General features: G+C 41.6%; 1 protein-coding gene across 7 annotated transcripts in view; it reads right to left on the bottom strand.

The window, feature by feature from the left end:
• The window catches only part of LOC117248554 (uncharacterized), a 140,509-nt gene that overhangs the window by 66,966 nt on the left and 46,134 nt on the right, over window positions 1-27,409 (bottom strand). For 5 of the 7 annotated variants that reach the window (XM_078176149.1, XM_033613748.2, XM_078176151.1 and 2 more), the window contains 4 exons: window positions 26,585-26,614; window positions 26,453-26,479; window positions 25,848-25,901; window positions 1,084-1,128 (listed from right to left, as the gene is read on the bottom strand). In XM_078176149.1, coding sequence (XP_078032275.1) covers window positions 1,084-1,128; window positions 25,848-25,901; window positions 26,453-26,479; window positions 26,585-26,614 — 156 coding nt within the window. The remainder of the gene's footprint in view (window positions 1-1,083; window positions 1,129-25,847; window positions 25,902-26,452; window positions 26,480-26,584; window positions 26,615-27,409) is intronic. The other 2 variants (XM_078176150.1, XM_078176152.1) reach the window with 1 other exon arrangement.

The following is a 27,409-nucleotide window of genomic DNA, read 5'->3' as shown; positions in this document are numbered from 1 at the left end:
TTGCTCCTTAAGTGCGGTTTGTTTGGGCAGGTGTGGACCAAAACAACCGGACCAAGACCTTTTTGAAGAGATGGTCTCTGTCCGGTTACAAACAAACTCTGATGCGGTTCATTTGTGGTGAGAATGTGTTCCGACCTCGATCCGAACCAACTGCACGTATTACACATTGTTTGGGTTAAACATGAGCATGCTACAGTCCTGGAGGATTATTAATGTGCGCCTTCTCCTGTACTGCCTTAATATGCACATTCAGCACATCCAATGCATCAAAACACTGTTTTCTAGTTGGAGCCGTGCCTCGTTTTCAAACTGTATGGTTTGACTAAAATGAACAATGACAGCAATATAGTACACGATGACCAGTGCTAAAATCAATCTGCGTAGTTGTCCCTCCATTCTGACATTAGAAAGTGTCACATTTATCTTATAAGTGTACTCTTCTTCAACGTTTTGTTTACTTCCTGGATTTTTCCCACATGGAAATTCTGACAAATCGAGAGCAGCTTTCTCGCACAAGGCATTTTATCTGGTCCGCTTGTAAATGCTGCCGTTAGAACACAAAACAACTCCAGGCAATTGTGCAACTTAACAAAATTAGTCCCTGATTCAGACCAAAGCAAGACAACTCTAGGTCTGAAAACAGCCGTAGTGGCATCTAGTTGTGAGGTTGCAGAGCTGAAACATCTCCCGTGTGCCAAGTGTGTAGGAGAACTATGCTGGCCTACGTGAAAATGCAAATGGCTTAATAGCCCTGTCTAGAGTCAGTGTTTGATTTGTCTGCCCTGGGCTACTGTAGAACAACATAGCAGACTTTGTGGAAGAGGACCTGTTCAATATAAAGATATAAACAGCTCATTCTAAGGTAACAAAAACGCAACAACTCTGAGTTGAACAAAAAAATAGTAGCCAATACATGCCCCAAAATCCTACACACTGGACCTTTCAAACTTCTGCATAAAAAGCCAGGTGCACACTTGACCGTGCAACAATTGATTTACAAATGATCATTTGGGGAGTGAAGAATTTCTCTAAAAGAGAAGAGCAGCACTTCTGTATGTGTGTGTCTGTGTTACTGTCACTTACAGGCAGGCCTCTGAGTCCAGGCTCCCCAGCCTTTCCTCTCCGTCCCTGAGGAAGATACAAGTGAGAAAAAGAAAAAAGATTAAGATGAGTGAGTGAAGATGCAACAACAGGTGTGTCTGGGCATGCATGCTGCCAGCAATTAAGGCTAGACAGCAACTCCTGTCGCAGTCTCTAATTTGCTTTTAATTAACAACAAGAAAACAGCTTAATTGCTGCACCCCGTGTGGCCCACTAGTCTTTGTTCCCTCCTCTGGTTTACTGCCTCCTTTCCAGCTGTGTGAGTCCCTCGGTGCATCAATCAACCCAAAGAGCAGATACAGCAGCAAACAGGCCGAGCTAGCCAGTGCTGTCCAGCGCTGCAAAACGAGGTCAGCAGGAAGGGACCAATTTGAACCACTTTTGCTTGTTTCAAGGCATATTTTGTCACATTTTGTGAATTGCAAAAAAGCCCTTGTGCTTGAAAGTCTCCGAGTCTTGAAAAGCTGACATCTTAATGAGATGTAATGTGATCTGAACCAAACCAAAGTTGGTATAATTTACATCAAGAGGGTTTATGTCCTCGTGAGAAAAGAGGATAAAGCTCTGTGGATATTCTTACAGCTATCCCATAAACTGGCAGAGCATCACTGGCTCTGTGTTATAAGGGGGGCCTGGAATTAGCTGGCTTTCACACACACAAGACGGATGTAAAATCAACTCAATTAGGAGATGGTAATACTCTGGCCAGTATCAATTCACTGTATGGCAGTGTAATCAAAGGCACAAGTATGAGACAATGCAGATATCTGTATTACGGCTACACATGATTACCTCTTTCTAATAGGAGTTTCATCATCTGACACAATTGCTATATTGGAACATTGTATCTCTCCTACTGTATGTGTCAGTATGGGTGACACAAAAACACTTCTCTCCTCCACCCGGTTAGTGGTGGTGTAGATCTGTGGAGAGGGAAGGATCACTGGCTGCTGAAAGCAAAGCAGAGAATCACAAAGCAACGCCCCCGAATCTTTCCTTCTGACACTCCATGCACACAGACTTTGATTAACTGGGTCGAATTTGACGTGTACGTTTGCCTGCAAAAAAGAAAAAGACAAAGGAAGGAGCCTCACTGAGAGCGATTGCTTTTAATCATCTGTTTGCATGTGCGCTCATGCTTACATGCTGTGTGTGTTTCTCTGTTTGTAGTCCACAGATTACAGGATTAATGAAAACAGGAGAAGCCAAGGTGTAGTACAGTAAACATTAACCTTAATAATGACACAGTGGAACCAGTGTGTGCCTCCTTTTGGGAATTGCACGCTTTCTTCTGTTCATGCTGTTTGATGTACCAACAAAGGCCCGGCCAGCGCCTTTTGATCATCCGTGTTAATGTTGCTTTGAGGCTACATATGCTTTAATGTGAGCATGAATGAGTGCTACGACGAGAAGAGCTCGAAGACTGTCGAACTGTGTTGACGTGCAGGAACAGCACCTTTAAACTCTAAAACCCTTTTCTTTAGATGACTGACATTATATTGCACTGGAATAACCTCTCAAAATGTAATTGAGGTTGGTTGCCTTTGTCGCGCAGGAGAAGAGAAGTCAGAGTGGCAGGCGAAGTATTCAACGACTGCTCGTGCACAAGGGTGCCGTATGTAGATTCAAAACACATCACTTTTGTGTAAAAGGTCTATTTCTCACAAACAAAGACAGTGTTTCGGTGAGGGTGGATGGTGTTGTTTTTCCCTCTTTCACTGATAATGAATAGGCTGACACTGAATCAGTGCTACGTTTGCAAAAAGTTCAGACTGTTTGTTCTAGCCTTATCCCCTCTCTGCTGCCCTTTCTCCCCTGAACTCGACAACAAAAGCAGATTACATAGATAAGTAATTTAGCTAATGAATATTTCATATGCTATTATTCCAAGCAGGTCATGAATTATGCAGTTTTCAAAATTATTTCTCTACATTTGCCCTTAAACCTCTTTTAACGCCAAAGTGCATACTAATTTTATGTCCACGTATTTGCATATTATCATCAAAACAAACAGAGTTGCTCTGGATCACAGTTTTCAACAAATGAAGTCAGAGGAACTAAATGACGACGCCATATTACCAAACTCACTGTAGGCCTGAAGCTCACTTGTACAGTTCTCTACAAGTTATAAAATGCTTCCTGATACAGTGGTATGATTTTGCTTCTGACTTAATTTCCACATCTGAAAAAGCCCTTCAGGAAATATTTCCTACTGTTTCAAAAATGTAGTTCTGGCGTTACATTCTGCTCACAAAAAGGAATATTAGTTTAATCTTTAATCACTGCCTTCATTAGCATAGTCACATTGGATTTATATTCACTTGCCAGTTTATTAGGTACACCTACCTTTAACTAAAGCTTTGTACGACAACCATCCTGCTATAAATCCTAGCAGTATGATGAATATAAAGGCCAAGACACATTAAACCAATCGACCATTATTCACTTGTCACACAGAATTATGACAAGCGATCCTGTCAGCTCCTTCAACTTGTACTCTGGCAATTAGTCCTTTTTAGTGCTTCGTACATCGTAAGCTGCTGCTTTATAATTGTCATGTTTTCAGATGTCTCTGGTAATCACTGGTTTCAGATTGTGGTATGATGACAGTTGCCTCTGTTGTTTTATAACAAATAAATCCACCACATACTCAGTGAATTCATTGATGTCATTGGTGACGTCAATGGTGGTTTCCTGGAATGTGCCCCAGACTCTGACTGGCTCCATCTCCAGCATCACTGGGGCTATGCATCACACTTAGTTTACATATCCTGACCTCCTGAACATGGGCAGAACTGCTCTACAGCCACCTCTGCACAGCACATGATCCAGAGTGTTTACTCCCCTTGTGGCGCTGGGTGAGCAGGAACTGGACAGCACCTCACATTCCCACTGTCACACCAGTCCTTATTCACTTCCTCCCATTGTCTCGCCAGAGCCCTCTGATTTATCAGATCAGCATATAGAAAAAGAGTCACCTGGTTGAATGGTAGTGTCCAAGATTTAGCCAAGTTTCAGTGGATCAAAGTATGTTACAGTTCCTGATATCTGGTGGTAAGTTCATATCAAAGGCATGGCAGTGACAAAGGCAAAATGTTGCACAGCCTCCCATCTGGGCCAAAAAGTTGCACTTGAACACACCTAAAAGTCTACAGCTGGCGGTCAAATAGCACATACACTGCATGCCTGCACGACAGGAAATATATCTCCATACCAGCAGGTGGCAGTACTCTGTAATTGTCTTTCAAAAAGGGAAACCATAAGATCTAAGACAGCGGATTTACAAATCGCTATGATACATACGTGAAACAAATCAGTGTTTGACTACCATTTTCACACCACTTTCTTTCACCACTCTGTCTTCAGTTGCTTCATTTCAGATGGAGATGAGATGAGATAAAAACTGAGAAGAGCCTTCTTTGTGTACCCTCTTGACTTTAATGTCTGCTTGCTTTCTTCATTTCTGTTTCTCATTTCTGATTTGCTTAAGATGAACAGCCAATCACAGCGACCTCTCTCTTATTGATGGACTCTGCCGCCAATTCAACATGCTCAATCAGCTGAAAATGTTCAGTTTTTGTTGAAACTGATGTAGAGAGGTGATGATTCAGAGACTGTAGCTTGTGGTGCTGCTGAATTTTATACTGTTTCACTGTGAAGTGTTTCTAATATTTACCCTAACCTCACTGACATAAACAAGGTGTTCTCAGTATCAGGTACGTGTAGGTGAGTGTAGATAAACTTGGTGTCTATGTTGGAAGTTCATGTCAGAGTTATTTTTCTTTAGTAAGATATTCATTTATTATTCATAAACAGAAACAGCTCAGACAATCATTTTCTCAACAAAGCAATCCATTATAAAGACTACGCCAGGTGACCTTGGGGTTAGACTGACACTTCTCTGTACAGAGGACCTCTGGTTCCTCTGGTTAGCACGCCATCCCCAACAAATCTGTGCACAGTGACAAGAAATAATTAGTCCAGAGCACAGCTGTCATCACCGTTTGCACTCAGTTGACTCCAAACTGAAACACCTGCCAGTGACACAGCGAGATAACTGCCTCTGAAGGAACAAACTGGCTCTGCAATACTGAGATAATCAAGATGCCAGCTACTGCCATAGTGCCCATGAGCACCCAAATACTACAATAACAGTTTTAACAGTTTAGCTTTTAGCACAAGTGTTTCAGAGTGTTAACCGGGGGTCTTAAGTTGAATTCTGTGTTAATGCCATTTCAATGATTTGATCAAGTCTAAATGTCATGTTTGGACCTCCTAGACTTTTATAAAAGCGTAACTTAAGGGATATACTGACATTTTGAATTGAGGTCATTTTATCATCATGTCCAGTCATGTTAAAGCTTTTATTTCCCCTCACTTATTCTTAACAGTTTGTTGGTGTGTTGACACTGCAGAGAACAATACATGCTTTTAGGTACAAGCTAAAAAAAACCTCACTTTGATGGAGTGTTAACAATGTCAACATCTACTTCACAGAGCCAAAACATCATATCATATATTCAGCATTTATAACTGTTACTTGTGCTTTTCTGAAGAATAGACAGTGTTTAAGTGACACCAGTGCATTAACGGTTTAAGCACTAATTCCAGGAATCCTGCATCTTTATACAAAGCTTTAATATAAGGCTGCCCCCGAATAGTCAACCACAAAGGTCATTAGTTGGCAAGATTTCATTGGTCACTTAGTCATAGAAAAAACAAACAAACAAGCAAACCTGAAACTCTATTAACAGCTGGGCCCTGTCAAAACAAATCAAAACCTATATGACTGGACCATGTGCGAATTTAATTTGAAAAGACAGACACAGAAGGAGGTCAGCGGTCAGACAGGAGTCACGTTACAAACCAATCACAGCCGACAGATATCTTTCCCTTCTTCTGTAAATATTCAGTCTGATAAATACAGAACAGTTGATCATGTTAGTGCAGGGCTACCCAGAGCTGTACATCTGTCATACAGACGATAGGCCTACACACTTATAAACAGCGCCTGGAAGGAGATCAGCTCTGCACTCGGGGTTTCAGGTAAATAGGCTATACAATGCTTGTTAAGGTTGCTTAGCAACCTCAGATACAACCTGCACTCTTGAGAGCTGGCACAAAAAGGCGGTTAAATATGCGGCATGTGTATGGCCCCTAATTTACAGGGCTGGTACCTGCGGTTATTACACAGGCTAGTTAATAACCTGTCAGGCAGGAAATCCAAAATGTGGGATCATTTTGAGAAGGTGAAGGACGAACCCAAGGTGATATGTAAACTCGTCAACAACAGACATGACGTATCATCTGAAACATGGAAGTAGCTACATGCCCATTAGCCACTTAGCACAATCATTACTGCTTTGCCGACAGCGTCATTAACAGGCGGCTCGCTCAGTGTGTGACGTGCACTTGTAGATAAAATATAGGCCTATATTAATGAGGGTTCATTAGTGCGGATTTGTATTTCTCTGTAATGTAGCACAGTGTTAACAATGTTACTGATACTATTCTTTCTCACACCTTCAACTCAAACCATTGTGTTGCCCCGCCCAAAATATATAATATAATAATTAAATTAAACATAACGTAAACATGCAGGCGACTAGTCGACTAATGGCCCTCAATGATGACTATTGGTCGACTGGGAAAAGTCTTAGTCTGTAGCTAGGACAGATTTTTTCACAAATCATATTTTCTTATTTAAGCATTGCAGCTAAGTATAAATGTAGGTAGTACATCTGTGGTCCTATGCAGGGGTGAGTTTTATATAAGAATCTGGTTATGTAAGTGAGTTTGGTTAATCTACATTTCTCCAACAGGTACAAGTACTTTTATAAAGTAAATAGAGAGTATTAGTTTCAAGGATGTTTCAAGGGAAGTTTTTCAACATCAGAAATATGGACTTTGATGCTGAAGCGCTTGATTCATTTTGACAAACAGAAATTAGAGGATGGATAAATGAAATTAAGCAAATTTGAGGCAAGTAGGACCTCACAAAATAAAATTTAAGAATAATGACTTTAAGGTCTATCATTTATAAAGTTGAATTTATGTCATTCAAAGACATTTTTGAGGACCCGCAGACACCCTGTGTATTTTTTAGTACAGTTTTCCTGGTGAAAAAGGCAGACACAACACCAGAGGAAAGTGTCAGAGGTGAACTGCAGTCCAAAGCAGTCTCTAGGCAACAAGGATGAACAGCAAACTGAAACTGAGGATTTGGACTTCAAAAAAGACCGGACAGAAAGAAAGAAAGAAAAAAATATAGATTCATATGAATGTAAAAAACATGAGAAATGTGTGACAGCAAAACAAAAAGATGTTTTACTCAATGTACGAATATTTTAGCGAGAGAGAAAGTGCAGCCTGCAGTTGGAATTGGATCATTAGTTAAATGGCTTCTCAGCTCAGCTATTTTCATGTCACTTTTACACTTAAAACTACCTATATGAAAAAAATCCACGACAGAATACATCGACATGATGATAGCTGTAACTTGAATTATAGCATGAGACCAGCCAGCAGTGTCTGCACTTCCTTTCTTTCAGCTAAGCCAGCCTTAACTTTCTCATTTCCTTCTCTGTGTCTCCATCTCTCATTTATCTCCCCCTTTGTGTATAATATCATAACTCTAAAACTCTCATCTCATCCCTCTCTCCTGTCTCCTGTTTTCCTTGTCATGTCTCCTTCCTCCTCCTGTCTCCTGTCACTCGCCCCGTTTCTCCCTCACCCAACTTCCAGCGCCTGTTGGATCACCCTGGCAATCTCTGTTGCTATGCAACGCTCAGTGTCCTATAAATTTGACAACATCCTAGTGCTTGATTATTATTTGAGTGCTGCAGTGTGAAGCCCTCCTTCAGGTCATTGCAGTAGATTAGAGGGAGGGAGAGATAGAGGAAGGCAAGGAAGGAAATGAGGGATGAGAGGGAGGGAAGGAGGTGGAGAAAGATGAAGGGATTGCGGAGGAGAGGAAAGAGGGAGAGTCAGACTGAAAGATGAACTAGCTTCTTGAGTGAATGAAAGATGGGCTGGCTAACACATATTCACAAGCACTATTTATCTGTTCCACTCTAAAAACCTGCAAACCATATAACAGAAGTGTGAGAAGCACTCCACATTAACCACTAATTCAATAACAGTGCTAGTAAAGCTGGAGTGAGTACACGTTTGAGCTGGGGTAAGAAGGAGGCCTCCGTAGATTGACAGCATATTTTCAACTTCCGACTTAATCCACATGGATCCCAGCCTCGACTGGCTTCAACTCTGCTGTGAGTTGTAAAGAGCGAAAGGAGAGCACAGACATGGGGCCCGGCTCAGTCCTGCAACACAAGCCCCCAATCTGAGAGCAAAGTCAACAGCGACAGTGACACACAGCAGAGGCACTCGTTTATGATGACTCCATAATCCTTATCCCAAATGTCAACATGTTCTCTGAGACATTCCCTGTCTGACTACCCATACTGGGATAACGCAGGGGTGTAAAACGGAGAGGCCAGAACGTGTCGCATTTTTACCAATAAAGCAGATATACCATCAAGAAGCCACATAATCTACCTGACAAATGCCCCTGTCAAGAGGGGTCAGTAGATAAGCTGGAGAAGCCTTCTGAAATGAACACCGCAGCACCCAACTCAAACCTGACACACAGCACAGAGGGACAAAATGATTCTGCCTTTTGTATGCAGGGATAGCTCAGGATTCAATGTTCCGGTTTCTTTCACTTGCCCAGTCAGGTAAGTGGGTCAGAAATCTACTTGCCTGAAGCTGATATCTTATTTTCCCCAATAAAAACTGTTTTATTCACCATGGGTTATCAAATAATGACAAAGGCTTAAGTTAATTAGTGAAACTTGTCATGCTTGTAAATAGGGGTGTGGCGCATCATCTCGTTCACGATAATACTGGTATAATTTTTAAAATCATATGAAAAATTCATATCGTGATACTTGCGATATTTTGACCTGCTGACATTGACGTCATACTGTTGCGCAGAGCAACAAGTTTGGCTGAAAGCCAAATTATTTGCGACTCTGCAGCGGTTCCAAAAAGAGGAGCAGCTTCAGTAGTGTGGAATAAACTGTGACGTCATTAGGCCTGGGCGTCCTTTATGTTTTTTTAAACAGCCACAGATTTCTCAGACTCTTTTAGCGAATTACTGCTCAGAGGGAACTCGATCAGTGGCTCCTCTGGCAGCAGAGCAGCGTCTCTTGCCGTGCACACATGGGAGTCATTGTCATTTTATCATACGCCTTTGGTAATATAAACCTATGTGACGCTCGCAGCTCGACAAAAAACTACATATATGTGAATGTGCGATAGTTATGGTGTCTTAACAGCCTGTCACAGGTTACAGCATGATGATTAGAGGAGAAATGGCAGAGCATAAAGGTCCAGGTGGAAAAAAAAACAACTCAATCATTTAGGATTTTGCAAAAAGAGAAGAAAATCTCCTGTTGATTTGTATATATAGATCCAAAGGTATATGTTTTTGTATTTGGGAACTGTGTGTAATTTGTGGTAGATTACATTTTGTTGGACTTTTAATATATATGTATATCTTTTTGTTGTTGTTTACAAACTAAAGAAATTAGAGATCACTTTTGTTTATTTTTTACTGAATATTTGAAGACGGTTGACATTAGGGCCGTAAGGGTACATGTATTTGTGTCGAACCGTTCGGTACGCGACTTTCGGTTCGGCACGACCCTGTACCGAATTATTGGGCGCAGGATATTGTTTTATTTTGTTTTATTTTAATTCCGTTTTTGTGAGCCGAACCATTTAAAATATCTAGTTCCCCGACGGACATAATTGAGTGACGGACCGAGTCCGACCGTAAATCTCCGCTTTCACTTTGTGCAGCACATTCTCGCATTTTGACAACATGGCAAGTGAGCCTGACGAACCTGAAGACCCACCCGCAAACCTTAAGGCCTCCGTTTGGGAACACTTTTGTTTCAGGGTAAAATACGAAGATGGAAATAAACAAGTTGACAAGACAAAAGCAGTGTGCTGACACTGCAGAACAGCGGTCGGGTATGTGCTTGGAAACACGTCTAACATGCTAACGCATCTAAAGCGACACCACCCGAGTTTGAACGTTAACCGGCACGACTAGAAAAAGCAATCTGGTGCAAGCTACGATATCGTCGTCGTTTAAAAAGAAAGAGCGCTTCCCTGACCATCGCGCTAAAGAAATAATCAACGCTATTGGAGTTGAGTAAAATTGTTTAGGCTGCACTTTAGATATAAGCATGTTTTGTTTACTGCACTTTAAGAAAGTGGGAAAGCTAAGTAAGTTCCTAGTAAAACTGAATCTGAGCAGGCTTTAAAGCTGACCAGCTGCACTATACTTTTTATTTTAATTGAGTAAAACTGTTAAAGCAGAAATGTATATTTATATTTTTCATTCAAAAAATGTGTTGAAAAAAACAGCAGGATTTTATTTGTTTCATTCAAAAATTGTGTAAAAAGAGTTAACTGCTGTGGTGGTATGTTTTGATAAGGTTACCAATAAGTAAAAGATATTTAATAGTTGTCTATTTTTTTCATTACTGTACCGAAAAAAAACGAACCGTGACTTGTGTACTTAGGTACGTACCGAACCGAGATTTTTGTGTACCGTTACACCCCTAGTTGACATGTAAACATATTACTTATTTTGTTGCAATTCTGTTCTTAAATTAATCCTAAAATATAGATTTTTTTTTTTTTTACTAATCTTTACTAAATACTCTATATCACCCACCCTTACCTGTAAAAAATAAGCCCGTTTTATCCATTATGCTCTCAAATTTGCAGCAAATGGGCAATACGTAGTTGTACATTTGCCCACATCCTCCACCAAATCGTACACCTAAATAAAACTCCTGATTCGTGGATAACTGAAAAGCTGTCTTGCGCTTCAGCTCATAAACTGCCTTTCTCCGCCGCCACTTTCTAACAAGTGCCCTATCAGTACTGCAGATGTGCAAGTATGGCTCACTCCTTTGCTCCTTTACTTCCATAATCAGATCCAAAATATGATGTGTTTAATTTTTTTTTTACCACTTGCCCAACCAGCTAGATTTACTAGCCCCACATAGCATTTTACTTGCCCCCAGGCAATCCTTAGTGTTGAGCCCTGTAGCTACCAGTGAGTAAATCAGTTTAAACTAACTGTAATATCAGACTGTTTGTTGTGTTGTAGAAGAAAGGTACTCAAAACACAGGATTGGGCATTTGAAGGTTTACTCGTGAGAAAGCCAAAGAATTAGTTAATCATGACAATTTATAAGTGTGGGACAAACAAGCAGTATCAGTGTTTTCTTGTTATTCAGACAATGAGCTCTGACCAAATTTGGCCAGAATCATGCAAAATCATTTCACTGAAATCAGGATAACACCAGTCTATATCCAGTCATGCACACCATATATTACAAAGTAAGACTTTATGCCAGATCACTATAGTTGCTAATTTACCTCTCAATGTAAAAAAGATAAGCTCTCAAAAGTGACTATCCCATTTTTGATATTTACATTAATTCTCTACTAAATTATAATTCCATGTAGGGGATACAGTATGACCATTATTAGTAAGGTTTTGATGTTGAAGTTTAGGAGAAGACTGTCACAATCACTTATTCATGATAGCCTGGTTATACTCCTGACACCTCTACAGACTAATCACCAGAAATCTTTGGTATACTGCTTTTCGTCCCTCTGCATGTCGCACGTGTGACATAGAAGTTTAACGTCCTGAAGGGGAAACTATGTGACATTACCAAAGCCAAGTTGGTCTGCGACAATGTTATGTGGCTCATGGGAGAGATGACCTTTTCTTGACTGAAAAACTCACATGCCACTCCCACTCTTTCTGCCTGAGCTGAGTCCCGTCTCCCTCTGGGGACATGTACTCAGGCCACCTGAGCCTTTTGTCTCACTGCTGTACTGCGTTTAACTGGGACTGACTGTGTGGCTTATGAGCAGCAGCTGTATTTACTTGGTAAACAAATGTGTACAAAACAGTAAAGAGGATAAACCATCATAATATCCTCATGTCGCTTAACAATTCACAGAACAAAGAGAGGATGGTGCATTTTGTGTTGTGGGGTTTTCTGTAATTGTTGTCTGTGTGCAAGATGTACTCCAGCAGTACATCGAGGGACCAAAGACTAAAAAAAACCATCCCTCCACACCAGTGTTGAAAGGTTGATTTGGACACGGACAGTCCAAAAATACACACGGATATCCAGAAGTGTGGACACAAACGCAGACAGACAAATGTACACATGCTGCATGCACACAAAACAAGTATGAGAAGTTTTGCCACAGCACTACCTGTCACAATATTTATTCCCAAGTGAACATGTATGTCTGCTTCCGGCCTGTGAAAGACAGGGGTAAAAAAAGGACGGAAACTCTACAATCAGATGCACTAAGTTGATCCTCTCAATCCTTCAGTTAAACTTATAGTCCGCTAGAAGCATTTATTGTATCCAGACTCAGACAAGATATATACAATTACTCACACTGCCAGCGAAAGCTAATTTATTCTGTAATTAATTCTGAAATGTCATCCTTTCCCCTTGCAAGTATTTTCTGATTTCCCATTTAAAAATTTGCACCATGAACCATAAGAATCAGCAAGACTACGAAAAAACAGCATAAAGTATGCACAAAGGATCTCTCAAATACCAATGTCTCTGTAGCAGCCTCTTTAACCTTTCCCCATGTTTAGCTTAGCTACAATATGTGTCTATTTATCAAGAAAGATGCTGAGAAAGTTAATATGACCATGACATAAACTCCAGAGATAGTTTGGGCATATCAAGTTTTTTTGCTTTTGTGATATTCTCTTTATAAGAAAAGAACTATCTAACAGCCACATTCTCAGCTTCACCTACGTTATATTCTCACACACACACACTACGTCAGCCCAGCTGCTTCTGGGCGTTAGCTTTGAAATATCAGCTGAGTATCAGTTGGGAACGGGGACAAATATTCAGTGACTTCACACCAACTATGCAGCTCGATATGCTGCAGTTGACAGAACTCTCACCAAAGCCCCTTTTCATTGTGTCAAATCAGCTATTAACGCTTCTGAGGTAAATATTGATCATACTGCTTGCTTGAAATGTCACAAAACACACAGCAGATACCGCAGCCTCACCTGCTTCTGATTAAGGATCCAATTAGAGACAGGCAGTGCAAATTCCCTACTTGTGACTGCCCTCGCTGGATGCCATCTTAGGACACTGCACAAGCTCAGAAAATGCCTGGGCACTGGAGCTTGCAGAGATCCCTTGCACTTGGTAAAAGCCTCAATAAAATAGGATTTGTTCCAGTTGTTTACTGAGGGTTAAGAGGAGCGGCCGGGGCAGGAAGAGAACGGCAAAGCCGACAGCTGCCTGGCAGGGGCTCAAATGCAGCTTAGCATTTTTCACCATTCTGACTGGCACACAATGCTCTCTTTAACTCCCAGCCATCTAAATATTCAGGGACGTATAAAGAGATGGCTGACACTGCAGCCGACTTAAGACACAGCTCAGCTGGCCAAGATTGCACCTATAGTCTCTTGGCTAAAGCTTTCCATGAAGGCTTTCCTCACAGAGACTCAATCGGAGAGCCCACGTGACTGAACGGTGATTTGTTCATGTGCCACTAGATGGCAAACTAGGTTTGTCACAAATTTTGTACACGGTGGGGGACAAGCCAATGAGGAGACTGTAAGCTCTCTATGAGAGAGGATAGATGTCCTCAATGCATGAATGTATGATGTGTGTTGGGTAACATCCCTAATTAGGCAGTCTGGCAATTAGGCACTGAATACCGTAAAGGAGATTTTTCTGTAGAGGGCTTACAACGATGAGAGAAGAAGGAAATAGATGAGAGCAAGAAGCTGCATGAGAGTGACAGAGAGGGACAATCATTTTCATACCGCATTATGCCTCTTTTCAACTGCCACACAATACAAGGGGACACAGGTGGCATTACAAGGGTACCCAGTCATAGAACGCGGCATATCATCGAGTAAAATAACCATTACAGAGCTACTTCAGCAAAGACCAAAATCCTCACTACCACACAGTATGCAAACACTAGAGCCAAATGCAAACACAGGAAATGCAGACAGTGGATGTCTGTGGAAACTAAGCCAAGGCAGGCCCAAGGGAGCCTCAGAACAGCTCTTTACAACAGCCACATCTCTACCACGTCTTCACGGATGAGTTTTAAGAGCTCATTGATTTTAACAACTCCTAAGGAGAGGAAAGAGGAGATCTGAATTTGCATTTTTATGTGGTGAAGATGATGAATCTATATTAAACCATGAACTCAATTCCCACCTATAAGCTGAATGTCTGTGTGCAGTGTTTCCATGTGAGCTGGGTGCCTACTGCGTTGGCTCCTCACTAGGCCACCGTTGCCTCTTGAATGTTCTCATCTCCTAATGGATGCTGTTATTAGTCTTGGCTCTTAGAAATTTCACAGTCTCATCTGGACTTTTGGCCGTATTATTCATCCGGAGCAGATTGCTCCCGTCCTATGTTTACAGATACTGAGTGTTTCATTAATGCATTATCCAACAAGTGAATAGGAGAGGCTGAAAATCTACTTTGAATAAACCATGCTTCATTTTACAAGCCAAATATTTGAGGTCAGAGAGAATACACTGTGCAAAGATCCACAGGGCGCTCACTCCGGGTACTATAGCCTTCAGCGAGTCTTATGCTTCATATCACTCACCACGCATAACAGATTACACTAAGGTCCCACACACAACCATCTGTATAATATCAGGCCACTGTAAATGCGCTGCTCCCTGGCATGCCATTAAAGTGGACACAGATGAATGTATCTAAATTGGTTGCGGGCAGGATGAGAGTGTGAAGAATCAAAATATGGATGGCAGGCTGTAACAGTGATGCAGCCTCCCACTGCCGCGCCTCAGTGTTCTGCAGTGTTCGGGGCTACATCTCCTCCCCGTCCTGCCTCCTTCCCCCTGCACTCTTAGCCCTCCCTCGGCCGAGGAAAACGCCAGACATAGACAGGGCTGACTCGGAGGCATGCTTCAATCCAAGCATCCTGGATCCAAAATGCCCTTTTAAAGGTATTTACATTCACAGCATTTCTCAAACTCTGTCTCCTGCTTTAACTGACCTGAAATGCCAGCAGAGTGTCTTTGTATATTACCAGACTGTTTGGAGCCAGAGAAACTCCATTGTTTGGATGACTGAAGCCGTGGTGTGGACCACGACGCCTAGAACAGTCACAGGGGCCAGTCACCTCTTGTCCACTGACATACCTCGATGAGTCCACTGAATTCAGTTCAGCCGACCCCATCTGACACACGACACTCCATTAGTGTTGCTATGACCTGGCACACATTGAAACAACATTTGAAAATGTTGGCGAGGTATTACACACAGGCCAAGGGGATGGTGAATTCTGACACTGGAGCAGCAAGGACGCGTAGATTGCTTGCAGTGTCCCTGATGTGTGGTTCGGCTCCGTCTCCGGAGAAAGTCGTGAGGTTGTAGATGTGTGAATGAGGGCCATGCCCTGGCCAACTATAGCAAGCCCATCTAATGCTCAGAGGATGCGTTGACCTACATTACCCCTTGCTGAACATCAGCTTTTTACACATATACATACACACATCAGCTCATAGACACAAACATACACACGCACAGTGACTAAAAAAGCTGGAGAACAATGTGCGATCAAAGTGGCCCTCTCAAAGTCTTGCCCCTTGTATCTGTCCCTGTAATTAATTGGCCAATTAATGTGTGTTTATTCTGGACACCCATGGATGTAGCCATACCGGGGCGCTCTGGGAAAGATGAGAGTCAGACAGATAAATCAAAGCTCTGTGCATCTGTCCTTGCATGTGCCAAACGCTTCCCCCTGTAACCCTCTGCTTCCCCAACTGGGCCCAAATGTGAGACCTTTTCATAGCCAATCAGGTCAAATCTTTGTTTCATCCTCCGTCCCAATGCACTTGACATTGACAAGATTAATTGCCTTGTGCACTGGGCAAACGTGCCACCTCCTGGTGTAATACAGGTGTCAAAAGCGTGGCTCTCTGGATTTCCTCAACATGAATTTGGACAGAGAGAGAGAAGAATAACCTCTTCCATTTCGTTCCACAAAGGGTTAACAAACCCCCCACCCCCCACCCCCCCGCTTGTAAAATCACACAGGGTGTAAATCTTGCCATAAAATCTCAGCTGTGAGCCCTGCTGACCTGTAAATTCTTCTCTCCGTGTTACTTTGCCATTGAGCTTCGACAGGTCGGGCCAGAACTGTAACTACATATCTACATCACGCTACTGTATTTAAACACTGCTTTAAAATCACAGCCCATCAATATGATCACCAACTGAGCTTCAGTGCTTAAATATACCATTGCAGTGCTATGTGTGCGTATGAGTTTAACACTGAATTTTGCAGACATAAATGTGTGTACATATGGGATATACTGTATTTCTATCTCCTTCAATTTGCCTTCTAAAATGTACCATAAAATGACTAAAGATAGGCCAAGGTGACACATGCCTGCGCAAAAAGTACAAAACATTTACGCCATGATTTCTAATGTCTTTATCTTCAATGAATAATATGTGAATCTATATATTAAAATATGAAAGTATATGAAACAGCTCAGTGGCATATCTGCTTAAACCTGACTGAAAGCAGTTGGGAAAAATGAATGTACAATATCATCATAGCTGTATACCGAGCTAGACAACAAAAAGCATGGCTCTAGTCAAATAGCTGCTGCAATTTCGTGCATTTACTGTATCACCCAAATCAGCGGCAGCCTCCCATGGAGAACTTCTGGCAGGAAGGCTGGTATTCTCACCAGGGACTCGTTACTTAATAATCTCGCCCTGCAGGTGCTCTGGTAGAGGTCAACAGTCTGTTACAGTTGCATCGCTGTTCATGTCTGCCTCCACCTATGGAGCCGGAAAGCACTGCCAAATGTTCCAGTCCCCACACACCGAACCATAACTCCTTCCCTATCACTGTCACTGCCTGCTTTGGTCTCTGCAGACACACAGACCAATCCAAATGAACCTGAGCCAAGTCCATCAGAATATAATATGAATATTATATATACTGTGGTGGCTCAATTATCTCAAAACAACATTTGCTCGGCCCAGTAGAGGAGAGGCATCTAAATTCCAGTTACAGCGTGCATTTGGGTTTTCAGAGAATGGCATACTTCCTCAAACCAAATTGGGTTAAATGACAAAAGCTATTTACTGTGCAGCGAGGGTGCATGGATTTAGTTTTAAAGTAGATGAATGTTATTGTATCTAATCTGACACTAATGTTTTGACCGGCATTATGCCACCTTCTATAGAGAGTTCCAGGATATTGGTCCTCTGTTAAAAGGTCTCCTCCCTCCATGGCGATATTGTTCACACACATGTACAGCATGGTCAGGCCCAGCTCACATATGTGCCTTGTGCTGAGAGAAAATGAACAACAGTTTGGTAGAAGAGAAAATAACATATACAAGTTAAATATCATATAGTTGGTCTCTAGTGTGGAAGATAACCATAGATGGTTTGTGGACTCCTGCTTTGAAGCAGGATTTTGGATTTTTTGAGCCACAAATAATGAGATGTGACCATATTTGAGCGAGAAGGTGACACTAACACTATTGCTAGCTGCTTGCTTGGTTAGAACAGTGTGCGTTTACGATTAACCCTGGTGTCGCGTACTGGTTCTGCCTGGGTGCTGCCCATTAGAGGTGTTTCGGGCATGCCCAACTGGTAGGAGGCCCAGGGGCAGACCCAGATCATGCTGGAGGGATTACGTATCTCGCGTGGCCTGGGAACACCTTGGGGTCCCCCAGGAGGAGCTGGAAAGCTGCTGGGGAGGGGGACATCTGGAATACTTTGCTCAACCTGCTGCCATTGTGACCCGACTTTGGATGAGCAGTGGAAAATGAATATAATATAAATAGCTTTTTCAATCCACTAGATACATTTAGCTGCAAACAAATGACTGAAGCAAAATGAATGGATTGAAAACTTTATTTTGCTAGATAAAACAGATGCTGACAAAGTTGTCATTTGGGGAAAAAAAACTACAGTTAAAAAAGGTATTAAATTGTAATATATGTTATTGCAACACTTAGCATATTGCAAGATGTTTAAAGTGTTTAAATAGTATTAAATGACTTAAGTATTTTGATAATATCTTATTGTAGGGCCTCTGCTGATTCCCAACCCCAGTGGTAATGCTAATGCTAATTTCACTAGCAAGAAACAGTCGTAAAAATGTTTTAACAAAATGGAGCCTACTTACTGCAAAAACTAGACAGACCCTTAGAGGGTCTTTTAGTACAACTAAAAGCTTAACAAGGCTTTTTTTAGGCAGCCAAAATGGTACAGTTAACTTTTACAAACTGAAAACACAGTGAAAAAGTGACAATTGCGGCTGCGCCTATACGCCTATACTGTATTTAGGATTACATTAGCTAACCAACATTCACTACATTTACATGCACACCATATTCCCATTAAGGTCAGTACTCTGGATAAGGTGTTTATATGTGCTGCAGACACTGGAATAATCCGTTTACATGTTAATTGACATATTCCCGTGTTTCCGCGTATTCCATTAAAGACCCCGGGCTACTGGCCTACCAGAAAAGCTCTTATTTAATGCAACACTCAACCTGCGGGGGCAGCGATACGCTTATAGGCATCTGGTCTGGAAGAAGAAGAAGAAGAAGAAGAAGAAGAAGAAGTTGTGTTTACAATGAACAGAAGCTGTAATGTTTGTTTCCAACATACCCCTGTTGTCCTACTTGCGCTTTTGCACCACAACTTAACTACAACACTCCTGCTGATCCATTTTGTCCTAAACAATGGAAGACAAGAGTGAGAAGAAAAGGCGAACGAGTGTATGGACCTATCCTTCCAGTTTATGCCGTTCACACCAGCCAGAGCCCCCCTGGAGTCTGTGGATAAAAGTACACCATAACCATAACAACACCGACAACCCAGGATTTCTTGCGAATCAAGCATGTGCAGACGTTACTGAATATTCCGGTACGGGGCATTTTCCGATTAAGGTGTAAACATGTCACAATATTCTGGTTAAAACAGGCATATGCCAGGAGTCTTATTCGGATTATTCTCCAATCGGAATATGTTATGGTTATGCAGGTTATGCACGTGTTTACATGACTCGTGCACGACCGGAATATTGAGGATATTCCGAATAATACAGGAATATGGTGTGCATGTAAACCTAGTCATTGTCTTCATGACACCAACTAATTAATGGTTCACACCTACCAGTCATTCAGAGCTGCCACACCCTTAATTATGCATAACTTGAAGCCTTAATAAAATTTGAACAGGTGAGTTATATAAAAAGTGTCCTCCTGTACAGTTGTCATGGATGTTTAAATTAGCTATAGATACCAAAAACAATTTCTGTACCAGGCCGCAACCAACTATTATTTTTGCTGTAAAGTTGGGCTTTTTAACATGGGCGTCTATGGGGATTGACTTGCTTTTGGGGACAGCCTCAAATGGTCATTAGAGAAACTGCAGATTGCGTTGGCCTCATCTTTTAGCCCTGGAGGTTGCCGCTTGGAGAGAACATAGATTAAACATCCAGTGGACAAATGACCTTTGAGACATGTCTGAGCATAAGGGTGTAGGAGCCTAATATATGGAGAAAAATAGGCCTGTCCCTTTGGTCAGGACGTATAGACAGCTGTCTCAGTCATTCAGCGCAGGGCACGAACAGAAAATGTAAACACCACTATCACTTCCAGAAGACAGCAATTACCTCCCTCTTCCGTGGAAATGTGGACCAGCCCAGTTGCCAAGCAAAGACAAGACAGACGATCTTTCCCTCTGTTTTGACAGATTATATCCATGCCACTTTAAAGTGCCCGGGCAGCTGTTGTTGATGTTCGTTACATTGTTTCGAAAAATTTTGACAGAACCGAGAGTGTTCCTGCACTACAATTACTGATATGCATTGATCTGGGACTGGGCTATCACATGATCTGAAGTGATGACAGCTGACAAATGTGATGTGACAGCGGCTGAAGTTTTGAGATACAGACTATTTTACAAATAGCCATCTCTGCCATATAACTGGAGGAGAGTCTCTTTTACTGAGAAACTGTCTTCAACAAGTGAACATCATGTTTACACCCAAGTTGCTCTCTGGTTTCATTCGACTTCCGGGCGTAAAGATTCCATGACTTCACTGATATGTGCATGTGGGGAAATAAAAAGCACACGAACATACGGCTCCACACTGCTGCTGCATGTCCACGTTTCAAATGCTTTAAAGCCACTTTTAGAGGAACCTTATGCGCCTGCATCTGTTACATCAGCTATCAACATTTCTCTGTGATAAATATTAACATCAAAAATATCTGTCCAGTCTAATGCCTATGATTCAAACATGAACAACGACTTGGAAATAAATAATTGGTGATCTACTGGGCAATGTAATTAGTAACCACAGGGAGCTGATTCAGCATAGGATGAATAACCTGTTAGAAAAATCAAAGTGCTGCCATATAGTCGCGCTCCACTCTGTAATGTTTCTTCAATAGCCATCAATAGCCTTGATGGATTCTTTCTCTGTGGTACTGGTGTGGAGCATCATATTATTTAGTGAGAAAATGATTTCTCCCAGATTAAAAGTCTCTGTTTTAATGGCTTTTCCCTCCGCGAGGTCATCTCGTGTGGCCTAGCTGGTAACGGCCTCCGAGCCTTTTCACTTTTATCATGACTTTTGTCCCTTCTTATCTCCTTGACATATGAGGCAGCCATCTCATGTGGCACAGTGTCATCCACCCACATCCCCAGCTGACATATGCAGACGAATATTTCTATGAGACACAGGAGCCATTTACCAGGAGAGAGATACTAGAGACAATGAGAAGGCAGTGAGTTGAGAATGTCACCTCTTACCTGATGGTAAAGTCTTTGTAGCATCAAAGATTACAGAAATCTCCTCACCTCATGCACAATAAAAGGACACCTGCTTGTTTATTAGCAAGCTGCAACTCATCGGCTATCAACCCACATTATTTGCCAACTGTGCCAACTAGTTCACTCTCTAAGCAAAAATAATTAAATAAATAACCAACCAACTAGATTTAAATAAATAAGTGAATAAATCAGTAAGAGGATCTACACTGCATAATTCATTTGAAGAGAACACATCCGTAGACAGAGCAGTTGCACTGTTCTGCTTCCTCTAGGGCTTGCTGGAGTTTCATCATCTCTGCACTAGCACAGCTACAGTATGTCTAATAAGAACAAACACTGTGCAGCACATCTGTCAGACGTGTGCATTTTCCAAAGCAGGACACGAGGAATCGTTGACACAGTAGAGGCCCTCAGCTGATTAAAGGGGATTTCAAATGCTTTGCATTCACAAATTTGCATTCTGCAAATTGCATCAAAGAAAATAGTGCATCGTTTATCAACAGAAAAAAATAGGTATGTATAAAGAGAGAATCTATTTATAAGGCTTATGCAACGGTCCCAAAACATTTAATTAGAATAAATGCCTGTCCAATGCCTGTATGACAACATCACATAGCTTCCATAGCAAACCAGGGGAATCAACATGGCATTTGTCAGTGACTTATATTTAGTAAGGACTTATTTTTTCTATACAGGTAAATTTATACAGCTAATAAGGCTTAATGTGGTGTTAGGCATGGATTAAAACTCCAAGACCCACCTTGTAATGGGGGGATTTCGTAAGGTGATTATTTATTAATCCACGGGAACCTACTGCCTTGCCCAGGGATGAACCCATGTCTGCACTGAACCCACTCACAACACTGTGCCAACTACCGGAGCAGAGTATGCTGGGAAGACTTGGCACGACATGAATAAACCAAGCTTGCCGTAGCGTTCCTGTGTATTTTGGATGCTCTGCGTTGACCAAGCGTAGGTTTTCAGTCCTATTTTGAGCATGTAAAATTACGTCATTTGGTACTTTTGCAATGCTTTCTGCCACCAAATCCCACATCACTTTTGTATGCACACAAGACTTTATTATACAGTCCCTCGTATTTATATATTAATGGGTGTCAGGCAGGCACTCCTCTGCACTGCATGCTGTATGAGCAAACCTAATACACTGAAAACTCTAAAATTCCGTGCACGTCCTCCGCCTCCTCGACCTGTGTAGGACAGGGTCGGCCTACAATGACAACACGCAGCTTAGCACATCATCACAGCACCTGATTAATATTTTAGCATGCCACAGTTAGCGAGGGGGACATATCCTTTTTTACTGGTGCTGCTCCGTCCTCTTTTTTGATCTGCTGTAATGTGCCACTGAATCCCAAAGTCCTACTCTTTACCTGCCATTCTGTGTCAATGCCATCCATAATAGATAAAACCAAGCCATTCACATTACTATTAATGGCAATGTGTAATGTGGGGGAAATACATTCCCATAAATTCCTAGACATGGTTGGACTGGCCCTTACCTCCACCCTGACAAACTGAACTAGTCATCCATCAAGGTAATAAGATAAAATCAAGATTCTGTGAATGTTAGACATGGGGTCACACAGGGGGCTGGGTGGCTGCCCTTGATATCCGCTCTTGCATATGTTGCTTTAAGCTTTAGAGGAGGATCAGTGCAAATGGCATCATTCCTCTTCTCCCCAGTACAATGTCCTCCACATCTCCTTGAAGTAAATCTAAATGGCTTAGAGTGGTTGTATTTTCCTCAACAATAAATTGAAGTAGACAGTGTGAGAGATGGTCTGGCTTGAATCTAAGGCCTTGTGAAAGCTTTCCACTCCCAGCTATTCTATGAAGGTTGTGGAGTGGTCAGTCTGTGTCAAGACATTCTGCATCATGTGTGCATCAGCTATGGCTCTTAGTGAAACCAATAAGTTGCAAGGGTGGACAAGAGTTGCTAATTGGGTGAGAGTCTCCTGCTGTATCAGCTGGCCACTAGCGAGCCCCTGATAATGATACATGTCCACCTTCCTAAAATAGGCTGTCAAACTGCAGAAACACAAATTGGTCAACAACTTGGAGGCCACATGTGACTCCTAGAGCTAAGAATAAGCAGAAACCTTAGCACATTAACAGTCACCATGAAGTCAGCCAGTCATCAAAGACAGGGTATTAATAGATCAGAACTGTGTCTTCAGCAACAACAACAGCAGAAAGTCTGAAATGGCCAGTTTAAAGCCCTGTGGCTGTTTTACCTACAGAATCTTCAAAGAAACAACCAGTGCAAAAAATATTACGGGTATATAGGAAACCAAGAAGCCACAACATCAAACGCAGAGTGGCTTTCTATTTCTCAAAACCAATTATGATTGAATGATTCATCATAAAAGTGTGTTGCAGAAGAAAAGTGCACAGCATAATTGATGCCTCTGACACTCGGTCCCTTTGACGCTCCGTACCTACTTAAGTCAGGTTAGGTACGATATAACACCGAACTAATGAAGCAGAGAGACAACAGCATCGAAAAACATCTGCACCAGCTTGTGAGCTCACTTTTGTTAACCGCGAAAATTTTCCCTGAAAATATATTCTGTTACCTTATGCATTGTGGGAAATGATCCATTGAGAAATAATACAACCGATGACAGGTCGTAAATTCTTAATGGTATTGGAACAAGTTTGGAGTTTGAATGCATTCACACACACACAGAAGGGTGGAATTCTTGAGATAGTTGTGTCCAGATGTCTCGGGTATTGTGCATCATCTCAACTCTTGCTTAATCTGAAAAGAACATTTGCCTGACCTACTTACAGTATGGGTGCTCCGCAGCTCAACCTGCTATGTATTTTACATTTTGCTCCAGCAGAGACAAATATTTTCTTCCTGTTTTATGACCATTCTCTGTAAGACAAACTGGAAGAGTCAGTCGTCTGATGGGAAATATTTTTGATTGCGGTGACACAGACGAAGGTATTCACACCGAGTCTATTAAGCGGGACACAAAAGGACACTCTCTCCACCTGTCCTTGAACGCTGCCTGTCAGCTTTGAAGTCAAGGAACAATAACATTCTTGCTGTTGGGTAGTCTTGAGCCCAACATGTTACAATGATTATGCAATACTAATGTAGGGCTGCACAATATATTATCTTCTATCGTCATCCCAATGTCAACTTGCACAATAAACACACCCTGAAAGACTGCGATATTGCACTCTGGGAGTTTTTAGGTTAGCTGAAAAAAAGAGTATCAGCGGAAAACTGAAATTAAAAAAGAAACTATCATTCTTTTTTAATGGCACCTTTTGTGTTCAGTTCAATGTCCAAATTGTTCATTAAATGAATACTGGTAAAAATTTCCTCTCATTTTTTAAATTCAACAAGCAATTTGTTATATTTAAGCGGTGTATACTGAAAGCAGCAAAAAGGCAGAGTGGAGTACACTTTAATATCTTCTTATTTATAGCAAATAATTTTGTTAACATGCTATTGAACAAAAGGTAGCTTATCATTCTGTGCATGATTTAAAAAAAAAATGCCAAGTATCTAACATAGGGTTTCAGGAGATAAAAAGCCTCTCAGACACTGAGGGTGTGTCAGCTGAAGGCGCTAAGCCAAAGAACAAGCTGATGCGAAACAACAGATTCTCATTCAGCAGCTAATGTTAGCACAAAGCACTCACAGCAGTGGGCAGCAACTCCCAGCCCAGGTAGCCAAATCTGGCTAAAAGACTTAAAGGTACATCAGGTATGACTATTTTGCTTGAGTTCTTATGATTGTGCTTTTTTTTTTGTTTTTGAAGATTATTTTTTGGGCAGCTTTTGCCTTTACTGATTGGACAGCTAAGATAGACAGGAAAGGTGGGAGAAAGAGGGGATGACATGCCGCAAAAGGGCCGCAGGTCGGAATCTTGGCCTATATGGGACACACACTACTCTATGATTGTGCCATGTAACAGAGTTGTTTATTCATGTAATAACTAGACTGAGAGAGCTAAGAGATCTTGCGGAATATAGTGAACTGGCCACTAACACACAGGTGGAGAACATGACAACACTGATGCTATGTGCTATAATGTTTCCATATGGTGAGGGAGGTGTTATGTTAAGGATGGCTCCAGTGTGTCACCAAGCCATGATTTCAGGCCCACCCAAACAATCCTGCACAACACAGCGGTCTAACTCCACATTTCAGCTCTGTATTTTCAAACATGTATAATTTGTTAAGAAAGAAATCTCTTATTTCACTTTAACCGGACTTTGAATTACTTTTCAAATATAACAAAGAACATGAGTTGTGAAAAGAAGCCCTCCTGAATTACCAATACTGTACTAAAGGCATTCTTTTGATTCACATTACAAATCCTGACACTTGTGTTTGAAACCACAGTTATTGCAATCAGAGGTGACAAATAAATAAATGTGGTGTAATGTGTCAGTTGAATCCGTTGTGGACATTGTGTCTATCTCAAATCAAGCCGGCTTTATTAGGAAACTAAATACTGTCCTCTACAGTTACCCGGTGGGACTTAACCATGTGTGCTGCCAGTCATACTGTGAGTGTATGCGACCCCTTGACCATGAAGGGTAGTCATTAATTGTCATCAAACAAGCCCACACCTCCTCTTCACTCTTTGCAGGCCCAGCAAAATACCACAGATCATCTTCGCCTCCCCTAAAACAACAACTCAGCTGCTGCTCGGCCTCTCCCTAGGCCAGGTGTTCTCAGTTAACCACTAGTTGGGCCACACAACTGGTGGACTGTTTCTGTTTACTCACCCTTTTGCCCTCTTTGCCTGGTTCCCCTGGCTGACCTGGCACCCCAGCCGATCCCTGCGGAATAGCATATGTATCATATTGAGCTGGTTGCTACTTTGGTGTGGCACTGCAGGAAGAGATTATGGCTTGCTTCTTGTAAAAACAATACAGACAGATGTTTGTGCCACATGCTCTCAGCAGACCAGTGGATAACTAGTGGGCTTATTTGCAGTGATAGGAAAAGCAGCATTAGCTTAGTTAAAATTGCATGAATAGGTAGAAGGCAGTAAGTGCAGCTGCAGTTTCCCTCCTTGCTCAGTTTCTAGGTGACTTCTCCAGGATCCCCTTAATAGGCAATTTTCAGCCTCGGTTGATCAGAGCTTCATTCCATTATTCTGCACAGTATCTTGATAAGGAACAATTAGCAAGTTAATCAAGGTACGTACTGAGCGGTGATTTTGTTTTGAAGTTCTTGTGCAAAGATATACTTATGGTGCTTCGATAATTGCTTGTTGAACCTAATAGTTGTACTTGATTGCTTGGGTACATGTGATGTGCACTTTGCCTAATGTGAAAAACAGATGACTATGAGATTCTGTGCTTAAAATAGTTTATTCACTCGTTACCTTCTCTCCTTTGTCACCCGGAAGGCCCTGAGAGTGGGAAAGAAAGTTTTGTTTACAAGAAAACAAAAGCACAAATTAATTAATATAGAATGTTAATATATTGTCAGTGTAAAGAACATTAACTCAAAGTACCTGATCTCCTTTGACACATTCTTTAACAGCCTGGAAATAAAAATAAACAAAAAACAATCAGCAACATGTAAGTCAGCGTGAAAACACCACTCATGATTCATATAACAATACATGTTTGCCGGTTATAGGCAAGCGACACAGTTGGTCAGGAGGTAATTATCTTTGGCTGCGATGACCCGAAGAGAAGTTGGGGCATGGCTATTACAACTCCCCAGTCACCCTGCTGGCCACTGTCAGGAAAGGGCAGACAGAGTCGTCTATCCACCGGGCCACAGAATGGACACAAGGCCACATACAACATCTCAGCTTTCAAATACAAGCCGAATAATTGGTGTCCTCTTTCAATTGGCATCCAAAAGTCAAACGTTGTTGACTTTTCTTGGAAACAGCTGCAGAAATGTGACAGTCGTTACATATGTCTTTCACGGTAGTCAGAGGCCTCGTGCAAAGAACAAACAACAGAGGAAAAAAAATCTATATTTTAACAAGGAGGCAGACAGCCAAGAGATATTTACAGCTGTATCTATAAAAAAAAGAGTGACAGCCCTGACCTGTGACACCCTAAATAAAACATGCCTCAGTCTGTGCAGTGCTTTTGATAATAAATCAATTATTCATGTACAATGGTACATCTTTTGTTGGGTTGTGAGCACAAGTTTTGACCTTGGGTAACAAGCAATACAATGCAGATCCACTCAGCAGCACGTCTACACTACTTTAATAACTTCCACCTAACATTTTCTGCTCGCACTCAACAACCAATTTACTGGTATGATGTGAGAAAATTTACTAAAACCATGTTTGCTTGTCAGGGAAAGATTGTTA

The sequence above is a fragment of the Epinephelus lanceolatus genome, chromosome 17 (genome assembly GCF_041903045.1).
Source record: "Epinephelus lanceolatus isolate andai-2023 chromosome 17, ASM4190304v1, whole genome shotgun sequence".
Taxonomy (NCBI): domain Eukaryota; kingdom Metazoa; phylum Chordata; class Actinopteri; order Perciformes; family Serranidae; genus Epinephelus; species Epinephelus lanceolatus.
This window is presented reverse-complemented; position numbering and strand designations above follow the sequence as displayed.